Raw genomic sequence first — 22336 nt, forward strand, 5'->3', positions numbered from 1 at the left:
ATTGTCTCACAGCAGTATTACGAAAATATTCTGTGTTGGAGAATCATCAAAACTCTGACCAGAATTATTCATCCCCATATCCACATTTTCAACTTTGCTGTGTTCCTCCTGTTGCACATGTAGGCCTACGACACAATTCAGATTTTGACACATATGGAAATGAGATGAGCAATACTCTGGATATTTCAGTGGGTGGTCAGAAACCTTTTTATGGTAGGCTTATTTTAATGCCTGTGGGAATTTATGCTGTCGTCCAACGATTGACCAAATAAAATCTCACTTTGGAAATTGTTTAACTTGCACTTTCTATATGGACTGCATGGCTCCTCTCTGCTTTATTGTTTAGGTTGAATATAGATAAACAAGTTAAAGGTTATAAGGATAATTTGAGAGGAACAATTATGGGAACAGAACTATTACTCATCTCTGTCATCTTGTCAAAATGCATCATTCATCTCCATTAAAAAAAACTTTATTTAGGTGGGATTTAATGTACGTCTGGTGTGTTTGTTTCTTTAAGGTTGGACAATCTGCTGAACATGGCCTATGGAGTCAAAAGGTAAATAGATTTGTCTTGTAGATTTTATCGGCTGCTTTAATTGATCCTGAGTGAAAATCCAAGCTAACATGAGGGAGCTGATGGGAAACATATTTGTCTTTATTTTCCTGCAAGAGCTCTTAGAAATATGTGTAGGTAGCGAACATTGCACTTATTCAATACGAGGTTGTTGATGAAGCAAAAATGCTTTAGTGTGCACACATTAGTGAGGATGCAGCAATCCAACCTCTCTGATCTTGATACCAATGTTAAACGGAATCACTCTTCAATAATCTAAACATCAAGTTTGACTTTAACATCGATTTCCAAACTTTGTAAAAGAAAATGAAATTGATCAACACTATTGTCAACAACACTCGGCCTAGTCTGTATCAGACCAGGATCAGGATTGGACCAACGCATCCCCACATGATTAGTGCTCACTACAAAGAAATGGATTCCTAATAAAGTTAATGTGAGTGATAAAATTTAGTGCGTGGGCAAAGTTTAGAACTATGTCGAGTGGTGGGTGTCACTTCAGATTATCTGCTTCCCTGACCTAGTCAGTTTATGAAAACTAAATTCCTGTGGCCAACACCAATTTTTGTTATAAATAAATGCTGATAGACAGTAGACATCGTGAAAGTGTAATTCTTGTTGGCCTATTTATCATAGTTATAAGTTGTACATTTTCAAATCCACATGGACACACTCCCACATTGATTGTAAAGAGAACATGTTGCATAAGCCCCTGGTGGCATTGAAATCTAGGACCTTGTGGATGTGAGGGGGCAGTGTAACCACAGAGATACCATGCTGTGTGTATTACACCATATTTCACATTTGTACTTTCATTAATTAATTCTAACACAGGCTGTAAAAGCATTAGCGTCTGGACCGTATATATTTTAAATTACTACAAGCATGGTTATGTTTGTCATACCTAGCAGTATTTATACTGAAGCTGTAAATTTGATGATGACTCTTATGTCTATGAGCCAGACACTTGAACAGTCTCATCATTTCCAGTCATTAGTTTTATGCCAAAGTTTGACTGGTGATTATTTAGTGTGTCCCTCTCTAAGATCAGGTTATTGACAGTGATGTGCTTTAATCTCAACGCAACGTCACAACATGTCTAGATTAAAACATTGTCTACATAACAAAATACAGACTTTTACAATCTCTTCCTTGTTATTGCACAAAATTGCATACTTGTATTTGGAGCTCCCTACTTTTACCTTGATCTATTATGGACAGGTCTGTCCTGTTTTAAACTCTGTTGCATCAGATGTCTTTCAGGATTCACCAGGATACCAGTTTGTCGAGGTTGAGTTTTATGAGAATGCCTTCCTCGGGTATGATTGAAGTCCAGTCCCCTAAAAGCTCAAAGGCCCATGGCCGGCGACAATAGACTTGTGATTTCTTTACTGCCCCGCTCATTGGCTCTCTCCGGGTCCTTGATGCTGAGAGCACACCTGTCATGGTCGATGTTCCCCGAGAGGCCAACTGGAGCAGCTAATCTTAAGTGACACCTGCTGCAATAATTCATAGGCTTTCCATGCACTTTGAATTTTGTTTCTTCAAACTGCAAAACCACATGTACCAAAGGCCAGGACTTTAGTGTGCCGTTTTCTTCTAGTCCAACTTAAAAATGAATGACACATGAGATCAAACATCTACTACAAATTATATTTATAATGTTATTAACGGAGGTAACTTATTGATTTGTACATGCATTTCTTTTGGAAAATAAGTTGGTTTACAGAGAAGCTGCTTCATTTTCTAAAACATGTGGAAAGTTGGATTTAATCTGGTTAAAAAAATCTATGTTGATTTGTCTGTGTATTGTCATTTTTGCTGCATTCAGAACAACAATGTAAGAACGTTGTAAACATGCAAGAGAATAGATTCAGTCAGACCGATCTCTTCTTCAGGTTTGCTCTGATTGTGGCTCTTGCCTTGAACCATATTATTTTTTGTATTTTACAGCAGGTTCTCCCCCATGGCCATAGATGGGGTGACCAGCCTGGCTGGCATCAACATCCCGGGGCACGCAGGCACTGGCTGGTGTATCTTCGTCTACAACCTGGCTCCTGATGCAGACGAGAGCATCCTGTGGCAAATGTTTGGGCCTTTTGGTGCTGTCACAAATGTCAAAGTTATTCGTGACTTCAACACAAACAAGTGCAAAGGATTTGGTTTTGTCACCATGACAAACTACGATGAGGCGGCCGTGGCCATCGCAAGCTTGAATGGATACCGCCTCGGGGACAGAGTGCTGCAGGTCTCATTTAAAACCAACAAAACACACAAAGCCTAATACCCACTGAGATTGTTTCTAGAAAACTCAGCAGAAAATGGAAAAAGAAAATGGAAGCGTATCGACCATAACTTTCTACATTAGTAAAAGAGCTTTGTAAATCAGTGTTACGAAGAAAAACAATATTTAGCGTCCAACGTGACTTTTTTTTTTCATTGCTACGCTTTAATCTTCTCAATATACTTTAAAACAGGAAAAAAATACTGCAGGTTTCTGCCTGCGATGTTGACTTCTCTTGCTGTCCCTACAGATGGACCAGCTAAAACGTTACTATAGGTTTTGTCATTTTGTTGCACATCTGTTTTGAAACAGTCAGTCTTGTAAGGTTATGTGCAGTGATTTTCTTTGTATTTCTCTGTGTCCTGATTTGCCTTAGGTGCGTTATGCCTTCAGTGGTTAGCGAGTACTTATTTTGATCTATTTGCGGTTTTGTTGATTTTGCAAGTATTCCGTTTATTGTAATATGAGTTGGTTATTGGTTGGCTGCATAATGTCGCTTATTGTAAACTTAATGGATAAAAGACAAAAAAAAATTCTTAAAGCAGTACCTTGCCAAAGAGCTAAGAACCTCTTTGATGTGGGTTTAAAAAGCATCTATTTTTATAAAAAGAAAAATTTGGAGAAACTTTTTACTGGACCTGGAACAAAATATTTTGACTTGGATACTTTGAGAAATATCTTCATATGACACCTTGTGAGCTTTTGAACTTTACAAGAAAGTTTGCAGTGGTTGAAATTTCTGGAGAGATTTATGATGTAAAAGATACATTTTGAGATCTTTGTATTATCTTTAGAGTATAGAATCAATGGCAGTGCTGGTTTCATCTGTAAAATCATCTGCGGGTCCCCCGTCATCCTGGTTGTTACGACTAGCAACTCGCTTTCCGATTTGATTTGGAAACAGACAAAAATACAAAGGTTTATTCGCAAAAAGTGCATGCAAAATTATAAAGTGGAGATGTCTTTCAAGGTAAATGGGGGATAATAATCAGTTCTTCCTAAAGGATTCCCTTCAGATGGAGCACATGGTGTTTGTGGTGTACCTACGATGTATCGTTGGACTGATTTTGTCTTAATATTGACCAATAAGGGTTTTTACATACTTTGTATGAAAGAATGAGGACAAGCCAATGAAGGCAGCAGCTTAAGAAAGTGTGAAGAATAGAAAGGATTACTCCTGAGCTTTGAGCTATGTAAATAAGTCCTTTTTTATGTTGAGTATTTGGCAGACTTTATTGGAAAGTGTGATATTAATATAAAGTTTTTCCTTTCATGGAGTATGTAAGGTATTTTCATTTTGGATATTTACCTTTTTTAATTTCAGGAGTTTTTTTCTTTGTTTTTTCGAAGAGAAAATTTTTGTTGTCCCATGGACTAGCATTACAGTGCGTCAAATTTGTTTGTTGTTTGGTCTGTAGATAGTCTTGCTTCGTAAAAAAAGGTATTAAGAAACTATAGACATTTGTTTTTGTTTTTTATATATAAACATTATAGATATATATTTATGTGGTAAAGAATGGATATAAACCACGGTTTTGAACAATTTGCTTTTTTTTCTTTTCATACTCATATATATATAAATATACGTAATGCATATAACCTGTCTTTAAAATCGTAAAAGGTGTATATTGCTTTATTCACTACGGGGGAAGGTCAGTGAAGCAGTTCCATTAAAGAAAGAAAAATTGGTTGCAGGAGTTTGTCAAACAACATCTAACTCATCTTGAACAAACAAACGGCGGCTGGTCGAGCCTTAGATGCACTAAATACTGCACCTGCATCCTGCTTGTTATTTAAACCAATTACTAGTCATGCTTCCCCTCAAATGAGCAGTGTGCTATGCATTATATAATTATCTTTGCAACTGCTTTTTCTTTATCTATTCCTTCTTTGTGTTACTTGTAAAAGTTAAACTTTAAGTCTAGATGAGTTGTGATACTTGCTGCTGTGGGGTTGACATTTTTCATGTCTGACCAATCATTAATTAAACAAAAAAAAAAAAAAAAAATACAATTTTGTAATTTCTTCTTCATGAGGATTTGGTCTTGACAAATTGTGCTAATGGTCCGACATGAACAAATGTTGCCTCCCACCCCTCATCTCAATTCTTAATATGAGAATGATTATTTATTTGAAGTTGTATAGTCTGACTTGGTTCACAGCATTTTTCAAATAGAATATCTTTTTGTTGAGTATTTAAAAGGATGTACATGTTCTTTACTTTGTGTTTGGATATTTTGGATTTTTTCCATGTTCAGTACATCAATAAATAAGTTGAAGGGCAATGCAGCTTTGTGAATGTATCCCATCATTCCTTCTTGTTTGCAAAACATATTTTGTACACCTGAACATTTAATGTCACATTCACCACTTTGTTGTCAAATTTCAGAAATTAGAAGTTTTTGAAATACCTGTTTTGTTCAAAAAAAAATTGCAGATTTTATCTTTGAGATTTTGAACAGGTTTATACCTTTTACTGTCTGCACAGTAAATATGAAGCTGATGAGCAATAGCTTTGGATAAAGACAGTATGAGGAAACATGTAGCCTTGTTCTGACTGAGTTTTAAAAAAATCTGATTTATTTTAAATCTTTGGCTTGATGTTTTCTTGTCTTTATACAAAGCTCCTTGGCTGCAGCTTCATATTCAACACGCAGGCGTAATACATTAATTTATCCTGTCAATGTAGAAGAATAGTTTCTGTAAGAGGATCACTTTATTTTGTTTGTAAATTTAAACTTTCAAACAAGTTCATAAGATAATGCTCTGAGAACAATACTTTTATCTTTTTTTGCATAGCAACACAGCATTTAAAATAATAATTGAACTGCATTGTACAGCTTTTAGCTCAACGTATCTTACAAAAATTCTAATTTGAATCTGTGTTCATGTTTAGCTCAACTGATAATTTGAGTTCAGGTGCTGGCTTGGATGTGCTGCCAGTGAGCAGTGCACAGCTTAAAGGAAGATGCCTGACGTACAGTATTGATTTATTTTTCTTTCTTTTTTTATCTCGTGCTCCACTTGAGGTCGATGGCCTTGCTGAAGATGAAATGTCCTGCTTTGAAGTGTGCACCCCCACTGCGAAGCCACCCCGCACTGCACAGCCGTCATTTTAGGGGCATTGCGAGAACGCAGATGGAGTTAAAGATACTGCGCCACGTTTTAGTGAAGAAAGCTGGTCTGACGTACTCACTCAGGGTTGGGGGGGGGTTCCGGCACATTGCTCAACTTAATGAAAACAATATTTATTGCATTCTCTAGATAAGGAATCTGCTCTAGAAGCTTTCAGTCTCTCCAATATTTACTGTTTACTGTGCCATTAGCCTGCAAGTTAGAATAACATTAATCTTCCCTGACAGCAGTTTTTATTAGGGAAGAAGTGGGTTTTGCAGTTCAGTGCACCCCATATGTTTACATTTAGATCTAACAGCGCTTATATATGTTGAGCTTTACTGGATTTACTGGAAAGACATGGATGTGAGGAGCTTTGGCTAAGTGACAGGGTTCAGTTTGTATCTTGGATGTTTCATGTGAAAATGGTTGTATCACCACAGACAAGTTCTGTGATTTGGCATCTTGTAGCTTATGTGATGTGTAGCTGTTAATAACTATCACATATTAGCTGGAGTACGTGTACGTCACGTTTTGCTCAGTTACTTGCTTGAAAATGACTTTGACTCCTTTTTAAATGCTTTGGACAAAAAGTCATTCAGATCTCAAGATAAAGTACAAGGGACAAAAATTTGTTTTTATCTTGAGACAACACCATTTTATTCCAATTGACTTCTTGGCAAAGGCCAAACTATAAAATTCTGTGTTTTAATTGAAAGCACTCAATCAAAACACCATAAAGAGAGAAGTTATTGTTTTGCGGCACCATCTGATCTCAACCTTGTCAGACAGCCCTGTCACATTAATTCAAATGAACTGATTGTAAACTAAACACATAGATATTGTATTTGAGCAGAAGTAGCAATACGCAAAAATAGTTGAGTGTAGTATCTAATTGTGCAGTAATAGAGAAAATATATTATATTTAAAACTACCGGAACTGACCACAATTATTGAGCACTTTATTAGGAACACCACACTCATGCTGGTGTGTTCTCTCAAATGGGTTTTCTTTGATGGAAAAGCACTAAGATTGTGGCTATCTGAGTTACTGTAGCTTTTCTGTCTGCTCGAAACATTCTGGTCATCCTCCTCTGACCTCTGTCTGTAGACGCCTTGACATGGACACCACTATTCTGATGTAAACAGCAGTTTCTGACTTAATTTGAATAAGGTCATATGCAAAATAAGTAATAATCATTTTAGGAAGTGAACTATTATAGTCACATTATGTTGACATGTATATGTATTAATCGCATTATAATTTCACTTGCAACTGCTTGATGACGCTCTCCCTGGGTTTAGGTGTAAACGAGTAATGGGACTTGATGTTTCCGTGAGTAATAATCAGACTATGCTCTAACATGTAAACAGGAATATGAGAGAATATTCCAGAGCAACTCAGAAAAACAACGTAATGGCAATAATGTCTGATAGAATAAGGTCAATAGACAGATTATAGGTGTCCATGTCAACGTAGTCAGTGATGGTCATTATTATTTATTGTATCATTCTAAAATAAACTTATATTAGAAACTAACTAGTCTATTGTGTGTAAAAATCTAGTCAAATGTCAGCTTGTCTGCAAATGTAATTTATACACATCAGGTGCGAGATATTTTTAAAAATGATCATAAATAGAAATTTTGCAGGAGTACCCTGGTTGAGAATAAACCAGAGGATTGCTATTTGTTGTTATTTATAAACCTTTACCCGTCTGCCATTGATGCCCAGTACGTTTAGTGATATAACTCTGACTCGCAGCCCCCACACGGCCTGTACGTGGTGATTTCCAACAAAGTGTCCCCTCCTCATCCTCTTGAGTCTGTGTTAACGACAAAAAGGGTCACCCAGATGGTCCCTCTATTATCATGCCACCCATTTGCTGCTCTGACCCTCGTAACCACCCCCTTGCTCCTGTAAAACCTAACATACTGCAGCATGGTATGTAATGAGACAGGAGATAAATAAAACATGCTTGTACATTTTGTCCAGAGCTGCTGATGTCAGCAGGCGCACGTAAACACATTTGCATACGGCCTGTCTGCCGAGGTGATTTATGGCCCACCAGGTTTTCTGTTAGTCTCATTTATAATTTGTGTCTTTCCTCCTGTTCAGATCCTCCAGTGTCACTGAGACACAAAAAGGCCTTTTTTTATTCTTAGGCTTTTCTCCCATTGTGGATGTTAAGAGCTTGTATTCAGGTTGATAATAGGAGTTATTTCATGGCAGCTTGTTTGTACTTTTGAGGACAGAAACAACAAAGCTGCAATTGATGGGAACACCCGAATTCTACAAATTTATAAACTTATTACTTTGTAAAAAACTTTCTTAAAATATTAAATGTTTTACAAACCGAGTGACTTCGGGTGGAAAGTTTAACTTTCTTTAGCGTTATTGCCCATCAATCACTACAATGATAAGGTTTTGTAGGTTCACAAACTTCAGCAATCATGTTTTTGTGGAGTCGGTCAGGTTGCTCCATTCTGCATCCACACTGGCAGATTGAATGGTCTAATCTAGACGTTAAATCCAGATTTATTTGTTTATATAAACTGTACATTTTCAAGGGCTGATTGGAGAACACCATCCTGAATATGGGCTTATTTGGTTATGAAACATTTTCTTATTGTAATTTAAAGTAGATTTTTTGGACTGTTATATTCAGTATGTGATGTTGTGTTCTGAACTAGACGGATGTGCATTATAGCAGTTGTTTTTCCAGAAAAAGGTAAACACATCATCAGTGATGCAGTCCCCCTCCTTAAAGTCATTCTTGAGAATTTGATTTGGATCTGGAATTGTAGCGCTTTTGACTCAGAATAATATTATATACATCATGGAAAACATTTTTACACAGATGAGTTGTTAAAGTCACGTTCCTTCGGAGTCATTTTGAAACAATGAATCATGGTATCATTTATCATTTATCTTTATTTTCAGTCATAGATATCACAACACACAGTACAAATTTTTCTCAGCAACTGTGCATTACCAAAAAGCCTCCACTTTCCATGCCCCAAACACAGAATAATAATTTAGCAAAGAGTTAGAACTGCAGTGTAACTATTTGTCAGTAAACAAATGCAATGACTCCTCAAGACACAAGACATGTACTGCTGTCACTTTGTTTGATATATTCTGTTCGCTTATCAAGCATTTGACAACAGTTACAATGTCATTACCTCACAACTGTGACCTTTTACAGCTCTACTTGCCTATGTGTGAAACTTACCGCATTGTCATTGTATAGGAGGCCGTACAATAAATGTATGTGTAGTAGTTCATACGAAAATGTCATGTCTGCTAAATCATAAAAAATGTCCTAAAATGTCATGTAATAGAATAGAATGCCTTCCTTGTCATAGTGCATTGTATAAAATTAGCTGTTCATCTCTAAAGTATTATAATAAAGCATAAAAATGTCATAGTATAGTTAGGCACAAAAACATCCTGGCATATAAATGTTATAGTATAGTAAGACTAAAAAACGTATTAGTATATTAAGGCATAAAATGTCAAAACACATGAGTTGAAGCACAGGTATGTGTTCACTTGCTGGGCATTACTGCCTGTCACAACTCCAATGGTGCCATTGAATCAGCTGCAGTGTCAGATGCTCATGCCCATCACAAATGTTTTGCCCTTTTAAACTCACCTCAGAAGAGGTGATGCAGCAAAAGGGAAGTCTCCCTATCGCCCCCTGCAGCTAACCCTAAGATCCTTTCTCCTTCCCTCTTTGGGTAGTTTGTTCTGAGCGAGATCCAGAAGCACCCTTGCTCCGCCTCCTCAACCCACATCCGCTGTTTCAACCTAGTGATTCCGAGGGCTTACAGCAATAAGGGGGTGGATTTTCCATTAAAGCCTCTGCAGCCAGCTTCCGCAGGTGAGGTAGGTGCCTTCCATCCTTCTTTTGCATGAGCCCTTTACTCTTTTTTTTTTCTCAAAGGCACTGTCCTGGCAGCAGTGGACCCCTGGACGATGTCTGGCTTATGGAATGTTTTCATTATCTTGCATGGAAACTGTTGGTCCACATCACCTCTCATTTTCCATTTGCACCAGGTGTGAGCACACTCTATTTCAGCTCCTTTAATGATAAAGGGGATCTGCCATTGTGGTGTTGGAGGATAATCGTGTTAAAATCTGTGTCTCCATATCTACCAGTTGACGCAGAGCCTGGACATGCCATACCAGTCCTGGGTAAAGACCACCGTGCAATCTGACAGGATGTGCTGCAATATGGGGTTCTGGGCAACAGAGAGCTGACATGTAAGTTAATCACCTAAAAAAGTCATAGGTTAGTATGTCGTCCAGAAACCCCTAAAAAAGTCATAGGTTAGTATGTCGTCCAGAAACACCTAAAAAAGTCATAGATTAGTATGTCGTCCAGAAACATCTAAAAAAGTCATAGGTTAGTATGTCGTCCAGAAACATCTAAGAAAGTCATAGGTTATTATATCGTCCAAAATATGGTAAGAAAGTCATAGGTTAGTATGTCGTCCAAAATATGATAAAAAAGTCATAGGTTAGTATGTCGTCCAAAATATGATAAAAAAGTCATAGGTTAGTATGTCGTCCAGAAACCTCTAAAAAAGTCATAGGTTAGTATGTCGTCCAAAATATGATAAAAAAGTCATAGGTGAGTATGTCGTCCAGAAACCTCTAAAAAAGTCATAGGTTAGTATGTCGTCCAAAATATCATAAAAAAGTCATAGGTTAGTATGTGGTCCAAAATATGATAAAAAAGTCATAGGTTGGTATGTCGTCCAGAAACCCCTTAATAAAGTCATAGATTAGTATGTCGTCCAAAATATGATAAAAAGTCATAGGTTAGTATGTCGTCCAAAATAGGATAAAAAAGTCATAGGTTAGTATGTCGTCCAAAATATGATAAAAAAGTCATAGATTAGTATGTCATCCAGAAACCCTTAATAAAGTCATAGGTTAGTATGTCGTCCAAAATATGATAAAAAAAAGTCATAGGTTAGTATGTCGTCCAAAATGTGATAAAAAAGTCATAGGTTAGTATGTCGTCCAGAAACCCCTAAAAAAGTCATAGGTTAGTATGTCGTCCAAAATATGATAAAAAAGTCATAGATTAGTATGTCGTCCAGAAACATCTAAAAAAGTCATAGGTTAGTATGTCGTCCAGAAACATCTAAAAAAGTCATAGGTTAGTATGTCGTCCAAAATATGATAAAAAAGTCATAGGTTAGTATGTCGTCCAGAAACCCTTAATAAAGTCATAGGTTAGTATGTCGTCCAAAATATGATAAAAAAGTCATAGGTTAGTATGTCGTCCTATGTCGTCTAGAAACCCCTTAATAAAGTCATAGGTTAGTATGTCGTCCAGAAACCCTTAATAAAGTCACAGGTTAGTATGTCGTCCAAAATATGATAAAAAAGTCATAGGTTAGTATGTCGTCCAGAAACCCCTAAAAAAGTCATAGGTTAGTATGTCGTCCAAAATATGATAAAAAAGTCATAGATTAGTATGTCGTCCAGAAACATCTAAAAAAGTCATAGGTTAGTATGTCGTCCAGAAACATCTAAAAAAGTCATAGGTTAGTATGTCGTCCAGAAACATCTAAAAAAGTCATAGGTTAGTATGTCGTCCAAAATGTGATAAAAAAGTCATAGGTTAGTATGTCGTCCAGAAACCCCTAAAAAAGTCATAGGTTAGTATGTCGTCCAAAATATGATAAAAAAGTCATAGATTAGTATGTCGTCCAGAAACATCTAAAAAAGTCATAGGTTAGTATGTCGTTCAGAAACACCTAAAAAAGTCATAGGTATGTCGTCCAAAATATGATAAAAAAGTCATAGGTTAGTATGTCGTCCAAAATATGATAAAAATAAGTCATAGGTTAGTATGTCGTCCAGAATATGATAAAAAAGTCATAGGTTAGTATGTCGTCCAGAAACCTCTAAAAAAGTCATAGGTTAGTATGTCGTCCAGAAACCCCTCAATAAAGTCATAGGTTAGTATGTCGTCCAAAATATGATAAAAAAAGTCATAGGTTAGTATGTCGTCCAGAAACATCTAAGAAAGTCATAGGTTAGTATGTCGTCCAGAAACCCCTAAAAAAGTCATAGGTTAGTATGTCGTCCAGAATATGATGAAAAAGTCATAGGTTAGTATGTCGTCCAGAAACTCTTAATAAAGTCATAGGTTAGTATGTCGTCCAGAAACCTGTAAAAAAGTCATAGGTTAGTATGTCGTCCACAAACCCCTTAATAAAGTCATAGGTTAGTATGTCGTCCAGAATATGATGAAAAAGTCATAGGTTAGTATGTCGTCCAGAAACTCTTAATAAAGTCATAGGTTAGTATGTCGTCCAAAATATGATAAAAAAGTCATAGGTTAGTATGTCGTCCAGAAACCCTTAATAAAGTCATAGGTTAGTATGTCGTCCAAAATATGATAAAAAAGTCATAGGTTAGTATGTCGTCCTATGTCGTCTAGAAACCCCTTAATAAAGTCATAGGCTAGTATGTCGTCCAGAAACCCTTAATAAAGTCATAGGTTAGTATGTCGTCCAAAATATGATAAAAAAGTCATAGGTTAGTATGTCGTCCAAAATATGATAAAAAAGTCATAGGTTAGTATGTCGTCCAAAATATGATAAAAAAGTCATAGGTTAGTATGTCGTCCAAAATATGATAAAAAGTCATAGGTTAGTATGTCGTCCAAAATAGGATAAAAAAGTCATAGGTTAGTATGTCGTCCAGAAACCCCTTAATAAAGTCATAGGTTTGTATGTGGTTCAAAATATGATAAAAAAGTCATAGGTTAGTATGTCGTCCAGAAACCCCTAAAAAAGTCATAGGTTAGTATGTCGTCCAAAATATGATAAAAAAGTCATAGGTTAGTATGTCGTCTAGAAACCCCTTAATAAAGTCATAGGTTAGTATGTCGTCCAGAAACCCCTTAATAAAGTCATAGGTTAGTATGTCGTCCAAAATATGATAAAAAAGTCATAGGTTAATATGTCGTCCAGAAACCCTTAATAAAGTCATAGGTTAGTATGTCGTCCAAAATATGATAAAAAAAAGTCATAGGTTAGTATGTCGTCCAAAATATGATAAAAAAGTCATAGATTAGTATGCCGTCCAAAATATGATAAAAAAGTCATAGGTTAGTATGCCGTCCAAAATATGATAAAAAAAAGTCATAGGTTAGTATGTCGTCCAGAATATGATAAAAAAGTCATAGGTTAGTATGTCGTCCAGAATATGATAAAAAAGTCATAGGTTAGTATGCCGTCCAAAATATGATAAAAAAGTCATAGGTTAGTATGTCGTCCAGAAACCTCTAAAAAAGTCATAGGTTAGTATGTCGTCCAGAAACCCCTTAATAAAGTCATAGGTTAGTATGTCCTCCAAAATATCATAAAAAAGTCATAGGTTAGTATGTCGTCCAGAAACCCCTAAAAAAGTCATAGGTTAGTATGTCATCCAGAAACATCTAAGAAAGTCATAGGTTAGTATGTCGTCCAGAATATGATAAAAAAGTCATAGGTTAGTATGTCGTCCAGAAACCTGTAAAAAAGTCATAGGTTAGTATGTCGTCCAGAAACTCTTAATAAAGTCATAGGTTAGTATGTCGTCCAAAATATGATAAAAAAGTCATAGGTTAGTATGTCGTCCAGAAACTCTTAATAAAGTCATAGGTTAGTATGTTGTCCAAAATATGATAAAAAAGTCATAGGTTAGTATGTCGTCCAGAAACTCTTAATAAAGTCATAGGTTAGTATGTCGTCCAGAAACTCTTAATAAAGTCATAGGTTAGTATGTTGTCCAGAATATGATAAAAAAGTCATAGGTTAGTATGTCGTCCAGAAACATCTAAGGAAGTCATAGGTTAGTATGTCGTCCAGAAACTCTTAATAAAGTCATAGGTTAGTATGTCGTCCAAAATATGATAAAAAAGTCATAGGTTAGTATGTCGTCCAAAATATGATAAAAAAGTCATAGGTTAGTATGTCGTCCAGAAACTCTTAATAAAGTCATAGGTTAGTATGTCGTCCAAAATATCATAAAAAAGTCATAGGTTAGTATGTCGTCCAAAATATGATAAAAAAGTCATAGGTTAGTATGTCGTCTAGAAACCCCTTAATAAAGTCATAGGTTAGTATGTCGTCTAGAAACCCCTTAATAAAGTCATAGGTTAGTATGTCGTCTAGAAACCCCTTAATAAAGTCATAGGTTAGTATGTCGTCTAGAAACCCTTAATAAAGTCATAGGTTAGTATGTCGTCCAAAATATGATAAAAAAGTCATAGGTTAGTATGTCGTCCAGCGCTTTTGAGTCAGAATAATATTATATACATCATGGAAAACATTTTTACACAGATGAGTTGTTAAAGTCACGTTCCTTCGGAGTCATTTTGAAACAATGAATCATGGTATCATTTATCATTTATCTTTATTTTCAGTCATAGATATCACAACACACAGTACAAATTTTTCTCAGCAACTGTGCATTACCAAAAAGCCTCCACTTTCCATGCCCCAAACACAGAATAATAATTTAGCAAAGAGTTAGAACTGCAGTGTAACTATTTGTCAGTAAACAAATGCAATGACTCCTCAAGACACAAGACATGTACTGCTGTCACTTTGTTTGATATATTCTGTTCGCTTATCAAGCATTTGACAACAGTTACAATGTCATTACCTCACAACTGTGACCTTTTACAGCTCTACTTGCCTATGTGTGAAACTTACCGCATTGTCATTGTATAGGAGGCCGTACAATAAATGTATGTGTAGTAGTTCATATGAAAATGTCATGTCTGCTAAATCATAAAAAATGTCCTAAAATGTCATGTAATAGAATAGAATGCCTTCCTTGTCATAGTGCATTGTATAAAATTAGCTGTTCATCTCTAAAGTATTATAATAAAGCATAAAAATGTCATAGTATAGTTAGGCACAAAAACATCCTGGCATATAAATGTTATAGTATAGTAAGACTAAAAAACGTATTAGTATATTAAGGCATAAAATGTCAAAACACATCAGTTGAAGCACAGGTATGTGTTCACTTGCTGGGCATTACTGCCTGTCACAACTCCAATGGTGCCATTGAATCAGCTGCAGTGTCAGATGCTCATGCCCATCACAAATGTTTTGCCCTTTTAAACTCAACTCAGAAGTGGTGATGCAGCAAAAGGGAAGTCTCCCTATCGCCCCCTGCAACTAACCCTAAGATCCTTTCTCCTTCCCTCTTTGGGTAGTTTGTTCTGAGCGAGATCCAGAAGCACCCTTGCTCCGCCTCCTCAACCCACATCCGCTGTTTCAACCTAGTGATTCCGAGGGCTTACAGCAATAAGGGGGTGGATTTTCCATTAAAGCCTCTGCAGCCAGCTTCCGCAGGTGAGGTAGGTGCCTTCCATCCTTCTTTTGCATGAGCCCTTTACTCTTTTTTTTTCCTCAAAGGCACTGTCCTGGCAGCAGTGGACCCCTGGACGATGTCTGGCTTATGGAATGTTTTCATTATCTTGCATGGAAACTGTTGGTCCACATCACCTCTCATTTTCCATTTGCACCAGGTGTGAGCACACTCTATTTCAGCTCCTTTAATGATAAAGGGGATCTGCCATTGTGGTGTTGGAGGATAATCGTGTTAAAATCTGTGTCTCCATATCTACCAGTTGACGCAGAGCCTGGACATGCCATACCAGTCCTGGGTAAAGACCACCGTGCAATCTGACAGGATGTGCTGCAATATGGGGTTCTGGGCAACAGAGAGCTGACATGTAAGTTAATCACCTAAAAAAGTCATAGGTTAGTATGTCGCCCAGAAACCCCTAAAAAAGTCATAGGTTAGTATGTCGTCCAGAAACACCTAAAAAAGTCATAGATTAGTATGTCGTCCAGAAACATCTAAAAAAGTCATAGGTTAGTATGTCGTCCAGAAACATCTAAGAAAGTCATAGGTTATTATATCGTCCAAAATATGGTAAGAAAGTCATAGGTTAGTATGTCGTCCAAAATATGATAAAAAAGTCATAGGTTAGTATGTCGTCCAAAATATGATAAAAAAGTCATAGGTTAGTATGTCGTCCAGAAACCTCTAAAAAAGTCATAGGTTAGTATGTCGTCCAAAATATGATAAAAAAGTCATAGGTGAGTATGTCGTCCAGAAACCTCTAAAAAAGTCATAGGTTAGTATGTCGTCCAAAATATCATAAAAAAGTCATAGGTTAGTATGTGGTCCAAAATATGATAAAAAAGTCATAGGTTGGTATGTCGTCCAGAAACCCCTTAATAAAGTCATAGATTAGTATGTCGTCCAAAATATGATAAAAAGTCATAGGTTAGTATGTCGTCCAAAATAGGATAAAAAAGTCATAGGTTAGTATGTCGTCCAAAATATGATAAAAAAGTCATAGATTAGTATGTCATCCAGAAACCCTTAATAAAGTCATAGGTTAGTATGTCGTCCAAAATATGATAAAAAAAAGTCATAGGTTAGTATGTCGTCCAAAATGTGATAAAAAAGTCATAGGTTAGTATGTCGTCCAGAAACCCCTAAAAAAGTCATAGGTTAGTATGTCGTCCAAAATATGATAAAAAAGTCATAGATTAGTATGTCGTCCAGAAACATCTAAAAAAGTCATAGGTTAGTATGTCGTCCAGAAACATCTAAAAAAGTCATAGGTTAGTATGTCGTCCAAAATATGATAAAAAAGTCATAGGTTAGTATGTCGTCCAGAAACCCTTAATAAAGTCATAGGTTAGTATGTCGTCCAAAATATGATAAAAAAGTCATAGGTTAGTATGTCGTCCTATGTCGTCTAGAAACCCCTTAATAAAGTCATAGGTTAGTATGTCGTCCAGAAACCCTTAATAAAGTCACAGGTTAGTATGTCGTCCAAAATATGATAAAAAAGTCATAGGTTAGTATGTCGTCCAGAAACCCCTAAAAAAGTCATAGGTTAGTATGTCGTCCAAAATATGATAAAAAAGTCATAGATTAGTATGTCATCCAAAATATGATAAAAAAAAAGTCATAGGTTACTATGTCGTCCAGAAACATCTAAAAAAGTCATAGGTTAGTATGTCGTCCAGAAACATCTAAAAAAGTCATAGGTTAGTATGTCGTCCAAAATGTGATAAAAAAGTCATAGGTTAGTATGTCGTCCAGAAACCCCTAAAAAAGTCATAGGTTAGTATGTCGTCCAAAATATGATAAAAAAGTCATAGATTAGTATGTCGTCCAGAAACATCTAAAAAAGTCATAGGTTAGTATGTCGTTCAGAAACACCTAAAAAAGTCATAGGTATGTCGTCCAAAATATGATAAAAAAGTCATAGGTTAGTATGTCGTCCAAAATATGATAAAAATAAGTCATAGGTTAGTATGTCGTCCAGAATATGATAAAAAAGTCATAGGTTAGTATGTCGTCCAGAAACCTCTAAAAAAGTCATAGGTTAGTATGTCGTCCAGAAACCCCTCAATAAAGTCATAGGTTAGTATGTCGTCCAAAATATGATAAAAAAAGTCATAGGTTAGTATGTCGTCCAGAAACATCTAAGAAAGTCATAGGTTAGTATGTCGTCCAGAAACCCCTAAAAAAGTCATAGGTTAGTATGTCGTCCAGAATATGATGAAAAAGTCATAGGTTAGTATGTCGTCCAGAAACTCTTAATAAAGTCATAGGTTAGTATGTCGTCCAGAAACCTGTAAAAAAGTCATAGGTTAGTATGTCGTCCACAAACCCCTTAATAAAGTCATAGGTTAGTATGTCGTCCAGAATATGATGAAAAAGTCATAGGTTAGTATGTCGTCCAGAAACTCTTAATAAAGTCATAGGTTAGTATGTCGTCCAAAATATGATAAAAAAGTCATAGGTTAGTATGTCGTCCAGAAACCCTTAATAAAGTCATAGGTTAGTATGTCGTCCAAAATATGATAAAAAAGTCATAGGTTAGTATGTCGTCCTATGTCGTCTAGAAACCCCTTAATAAAGTCATAGGCTAGTATGTCGTCCAGAAACCCTTAATAAAGTCATAGGTTAGTATGTCGTCCAAAATATGATAAAAAAGTCATAGGTTAGTATGTCGTCCAAAATATGATAAAAAAGTCATAGGTTAGTATGTCGTCCAAAATATGATAAAAAAGTCATAGGTTAGTATGTCGTCCAAAATATGATAAAAAGTCATAGGTTAGTATGTCGTCCAAAATAGGATAAAAAAGTCATAGGTTAGTATGTCGTCCAGAAACCCCTTAATAAAGTCATAGGTTTGTATGTGGTTCAAAATATGATAAAAAAGTCATAGGTTAGTATGTCGTCCAGAAACCCCTAAAAAAGTCATAGGTTAGTATGTCGTCCAAAATATGATAAAAAAGTCATAGGTTAGTATGTCGTCTAGAAACCCCTTAATAAAGTCATAGGTTAGTATGTCGTCCAGAAACCCCTTAATAAAGTCATAGGTTAGTATGTCGTCCAGAAACATCTAAGAAAGTCATAGGTTAGTATGTCGTCCAGAATATGATAAAAAAGTCATAGGTTAGTATGTCGTCCAGAAACCTGTAAAAAAGTCATAGGTTAGTATGTCGTCCAGAAACTCTTAATAAAGTCATAGGTTAGTATGTCGTCCAAAATATGATAAAAAAGTCATAGGTTAGTATGTCGTCCAGAAACTCTTAATAAAGTCATAGGTTAGTATGTTGTCCAAAATATGATAAAAAAGTCATAGGTTAGTATGTCGTCCAGAAACTCTTAATAAAGTCATAGGTTAGTATGTCGTCCAGAAACTCTTAATAAAGTCATAGGTTAGTATGTTGTCCAGAATATGATAAAAAAGTCATAGGTTAGTATGTCGTCCAGAAACATCTAAGGAAGTCATAGGTTAGTATGTCGTCCAGAAACTCTTAATAAAGTCATAGGTTAGTATGTCGTCCAAAATATGATAAAAAAGTCATAGGTTAGTATGTCGTCCAAAATATGATAAAAAAGTCATAGGTTAGTATGTCGTCCAGAAACTCTTAATAAAGTCATAGGTTAGTATGTCGTCCAAAATATCATAAAAAAGTCATAGGTTAGTATGTCGTCCAAAATATGATAAAAAAGTCATAGGTTAGTATGTCGTCTAGAAACCCCTTAATAAAGTCATAGGTTAGTATGTCGTCTAGAAACCCCTTAATAAAGTCATAGGTTAGTATGTCGTCTAGAAACCCCTTAATAAAGTCATAGGTTAGTATGTCGTCTAGAAACCCTTAATAAAGTCATAGGTTAGTATGTCGTCCAAAATATGATAAAAAAGTCATAGGTTAGTATGTCGTCCAGCGCTTTTGAGTCAGAATAATATTATATACATCATGGAAAACATTTTTACACAGATGAGTTGTTAAAGTCACGTTCCTTCGGAGTCATTTTGAAACAATGAATCATGGTATCATTTATCATTTATCTTTATTTTCAGTCATAGATATCACAACACACAGTACAAATTTTTCTCAGCAACTGTGCATTACCAAAAAGCCTCCACTTTCCATGCCCCAAACACAGAATAATAATTTAGCAAAGAGTTAGAACTGCAGTGTAACTATTTGTCAGTAAACAAATGCAATGACTCCTCAAGACACAAGACATGTACTGCTGTCACTTTGTTTGATATATTCTGTTCGCTTATCAAGCATTTGACAACAGTTACAATGTCATTACCTCACAACTGTGACCTTTTACAGCTCTACTTGCCTATGTGTGAAACTTACCGCATTGTCATTGTATAGGAGGCCGTACAATAAATGTATGTGTAGTAGTTCATATGAAAATGTCATGTCTGCTAAATCATAAAAAATGTCCTAAAATGTCATGTAATAGAATAGAATGCCTTCCTTGTCATAGTGCATTGTATAAAATTAGCTGTTCATCTCTAAAGTATTATAATAAAGCATAAAAATGTCATAGTATAGTTAGGCACAAAAACATCCTGGCATATAAATGTTATAGTATAGTAAGACTAAAAAACGTATTAGTATATTAAGGCATAAAATGTCAAAACACATCAGTTGAAGCACAGGTATGTGTTCACTTGCTGGGCATTACTGCCTGTCACAACTCCAATGGTGCCATTGAATCAGCTGCAGTGTCAGATGCTCATGCCCATCACAAATGTTTTGCCCTTTTAAACTCAACTCAGAAGTGGTGATGCAGCAAAAGGGAAGTCTCCCTATCGCCCCCTGCAACTAACCCTAAGATCCTTTCTCCTTCCCTCTTTGGGTAGTTTGTTCTGAGCGAGATCCAGAAGCACCCTTGCTCCGCCTCCTCAACCCACATCCGCTGTTTCAACCTAGTGATTCCGAGGGCTTACAGCAATAAGGGGGTGGATTTTCCATTAAAGCCTCTGCAGCCAGCTTCCGCAGGTGAGGTAGGTGCCTTCCATCCTTCTTTTGCATGAGCCCTTTACTCTTTTTTTTTCCTCAAAGGCACTGTCCTGGCAGCAGTGGACCCCTGGACGATGTCTGGCTTATGGAATGTTTTCATTATCTTGCATGGAAACTGTTGGTCCACATCACCTCTCATTTTCCATTTGCACCAGGTGTGAGCACACTCTATTTCAGCTCCTTTAATGATAAAGGGGATCTGCCATTGTGGTGTTGGAGGATAATCGTGTTAAAATCTGTGTCTCCATATCTACCAGTTGACGCAGAGCCTGGACATGCCATACCAGTCCTGGGTAAAGACCACCGTGCAATCTGACAGGATGTGCTGCAATATGGGGTTCTGGGCAACAGAGAGCTGACATGTAAGTTAATCACCTAAAAAAGTCATAGGTTAGTATGTCGTCCAGAAACCCCTAAAAAAGTCATAGGTTAGTATGTCGTCCAGAAACACCTAAAAAAGTCATAGATTAGTATGTCGTCCAGAAACATCTAAAAAAGTCATAGGTTAGTATGTCGTCCAGAAACATCTAAGAAAGTCATAGGTTATTATATCGTCCAAAATATGGTAAGAAAGTCATAGGTTAGTATGTCGTCCAAAATATGATAAAAAAGTCATAGGTTAGTATGTCGTCCAAAATATGATAAAAAAGTCATAGGTTAGTATGTCGTCCAGAAACCTCTAAAAAAGTCATAGGTTAGTATGTCGTCCAAAATATGATAAAAAAGTCATAGGTGAGTATGTCGTCCAGAAACCTCTAAAAAAGTCATAGGTTAGTATGTCGTCCAAAATATCATAAAAAAGTCATAGGTTAGTATGTGGTCCAAAATATGATAAAAAAGTCATAGGTTGGTATGTCGTCCAGAAACCCCTTAATAAAGTCATAGATTAGTATGTCGTCCAAAATATGATAAAAAGTCATAGGTTAGTATGTCGTCCAAAATAGGATAAAAAAGTCATAGGTTAGTATGTCGTCCAAAATATGATAAAAAAGTCATAGATTAGTATGTCATCCAGAAACCCTTAATAAAGTCATAGGTTAGTATGTCGTCCAAAATATGATAAAAAAAAGTCATAGGTTAGTATGTCGTCCAAAATGTGATAAAAAAGTCATAGGTTAGTATGTCGTCCAGAAACCCCTAAAAAAGTCATAGGTTAGTATGTCGTCCAAAATATGATAAAAAAGTCATAGATTAGTATGTCGTCCAGAAACATCTAAAAAAGTCATAGGTTAGTATGTCGTCCAGAAACATCTAAAAAAGTCATAGGTTAGTATGTCGTCCAAAATATGATAAAAAAGTCATAGGTTAGTATGTCGTCCAGAAACCCTTAATAAAGTCATAGGTTAGTATGTCGTCCAAAATATGATAAAAAAGTCATAGGTTAGTATGTCGTCCTATGTCGTCTAGAAACCCCTTAATAAAGTCATAGGTTAGTATGTCGTCCAGAAACCCTTAATAAAGTCACAGGTTAGTATGTCGTCCAAAATATGATAAAAAAGTCATAGGTTAGTATGTCGTCCAGAAACCCCTAAAAAAGTCATAGGTTAGTATGTCGTCCAAAATATGATAAAAAAGTCATAGATTAGTATGTCATCCAAAATATGATAAAAAAAAAGTCATAGGTTACTATGTCGTCCAGAAACATCTAAAAAAGTCATAGGTTAGTATGTCGTCCAGAAACATCTAAAAAAGTCATAGGTTAGTATGTCGTCCAAAATGTGATAAAAAAGTCATAGGTTAGTATGTCGTCCAGAAACCCCTAAAAAAGTCATAGGTTAGTATGTCGTCCAAAATATGATAAAAAAGTCATAGATTAGTATGTCGTCCAGAAACATCTAAAAAAGTCATAGGTTAGTATGTCGTTCAGAAACACCTAAAAAAGTCATAGGTATGTCGTCCAAAATATGATAAAAAAGTCATAGGTTAGTATGTCGTCCAAAATATGATAAAAATAAGTCATAG

General features: G+C 35.9%; 2 protein-coding genes across 8 annotated transcripts in view; one reads left to right on the forward strand and one right to left on the reverse strand.

The window, feature by feature from the left end:
- elavl2 (ELAV like neuron-specific RNA binding protein 2) overlaps positions 1 to 5146 on the forward strand; it is a 135741-nt gene extending 130595 nt beyond the window's left edge. For all 5 annotated transcript variants that reach the window (XM_069518595.1, XM_069518596.1, XM_020095802.2 and 2 more), the window contains 2 exons: positions 521 to 559; positions 2531 to 5146. In XM_069518595.1, the coding sequence (XP_069374696.1) occupies positions 521 to 559; positions 2531 to 2861 (370 nt within the window). In that variant the 3' untranslated portion in view covers positions 2862 to 5146. The remainder of the gene's footprint in view (positions 1 to 520; positions 560 to 2530) is intronic.
- Positions 5147 to 14383: 9237 nt separating this feature from the next.
- Positions 14384 to 22336, reverse strand: part of LOC109634699 (glucosidase 2 subunit beta-like) — a 169574-nt gene continuing 161621 nt past the window's right edge. For 2 of the 3 annotated variants that reach the window (XR_011239898.1, XR_011239894.1), the window contains exon 21: positions 19382 to 20391. The gene's annotated coding sequence lies outside the window, so the exon portion shown is untranslated. Of the gene's footprint in view, positions 15394 to 19381; positions 20392 to 22336 lie in introns of those variants that run through there. The other variant, XR_011239897.1, reaches the window with a different exon arrangement.

This window comes from Paralichthys olivaceus, chromosome 22 (assembly GCF_024713975.1).
Source record: "Paralichthys olivaceus isolate ysfri-2021 chromosome 22, ASM2471397v2, whole genome shotgun sequence".
NCBI lineage: Eukaryota > Metazoa > Chordata > Actinopteri > Pleuronectiformes > Paralichthyidae > Paralichthys > Paralichthys olivaceus.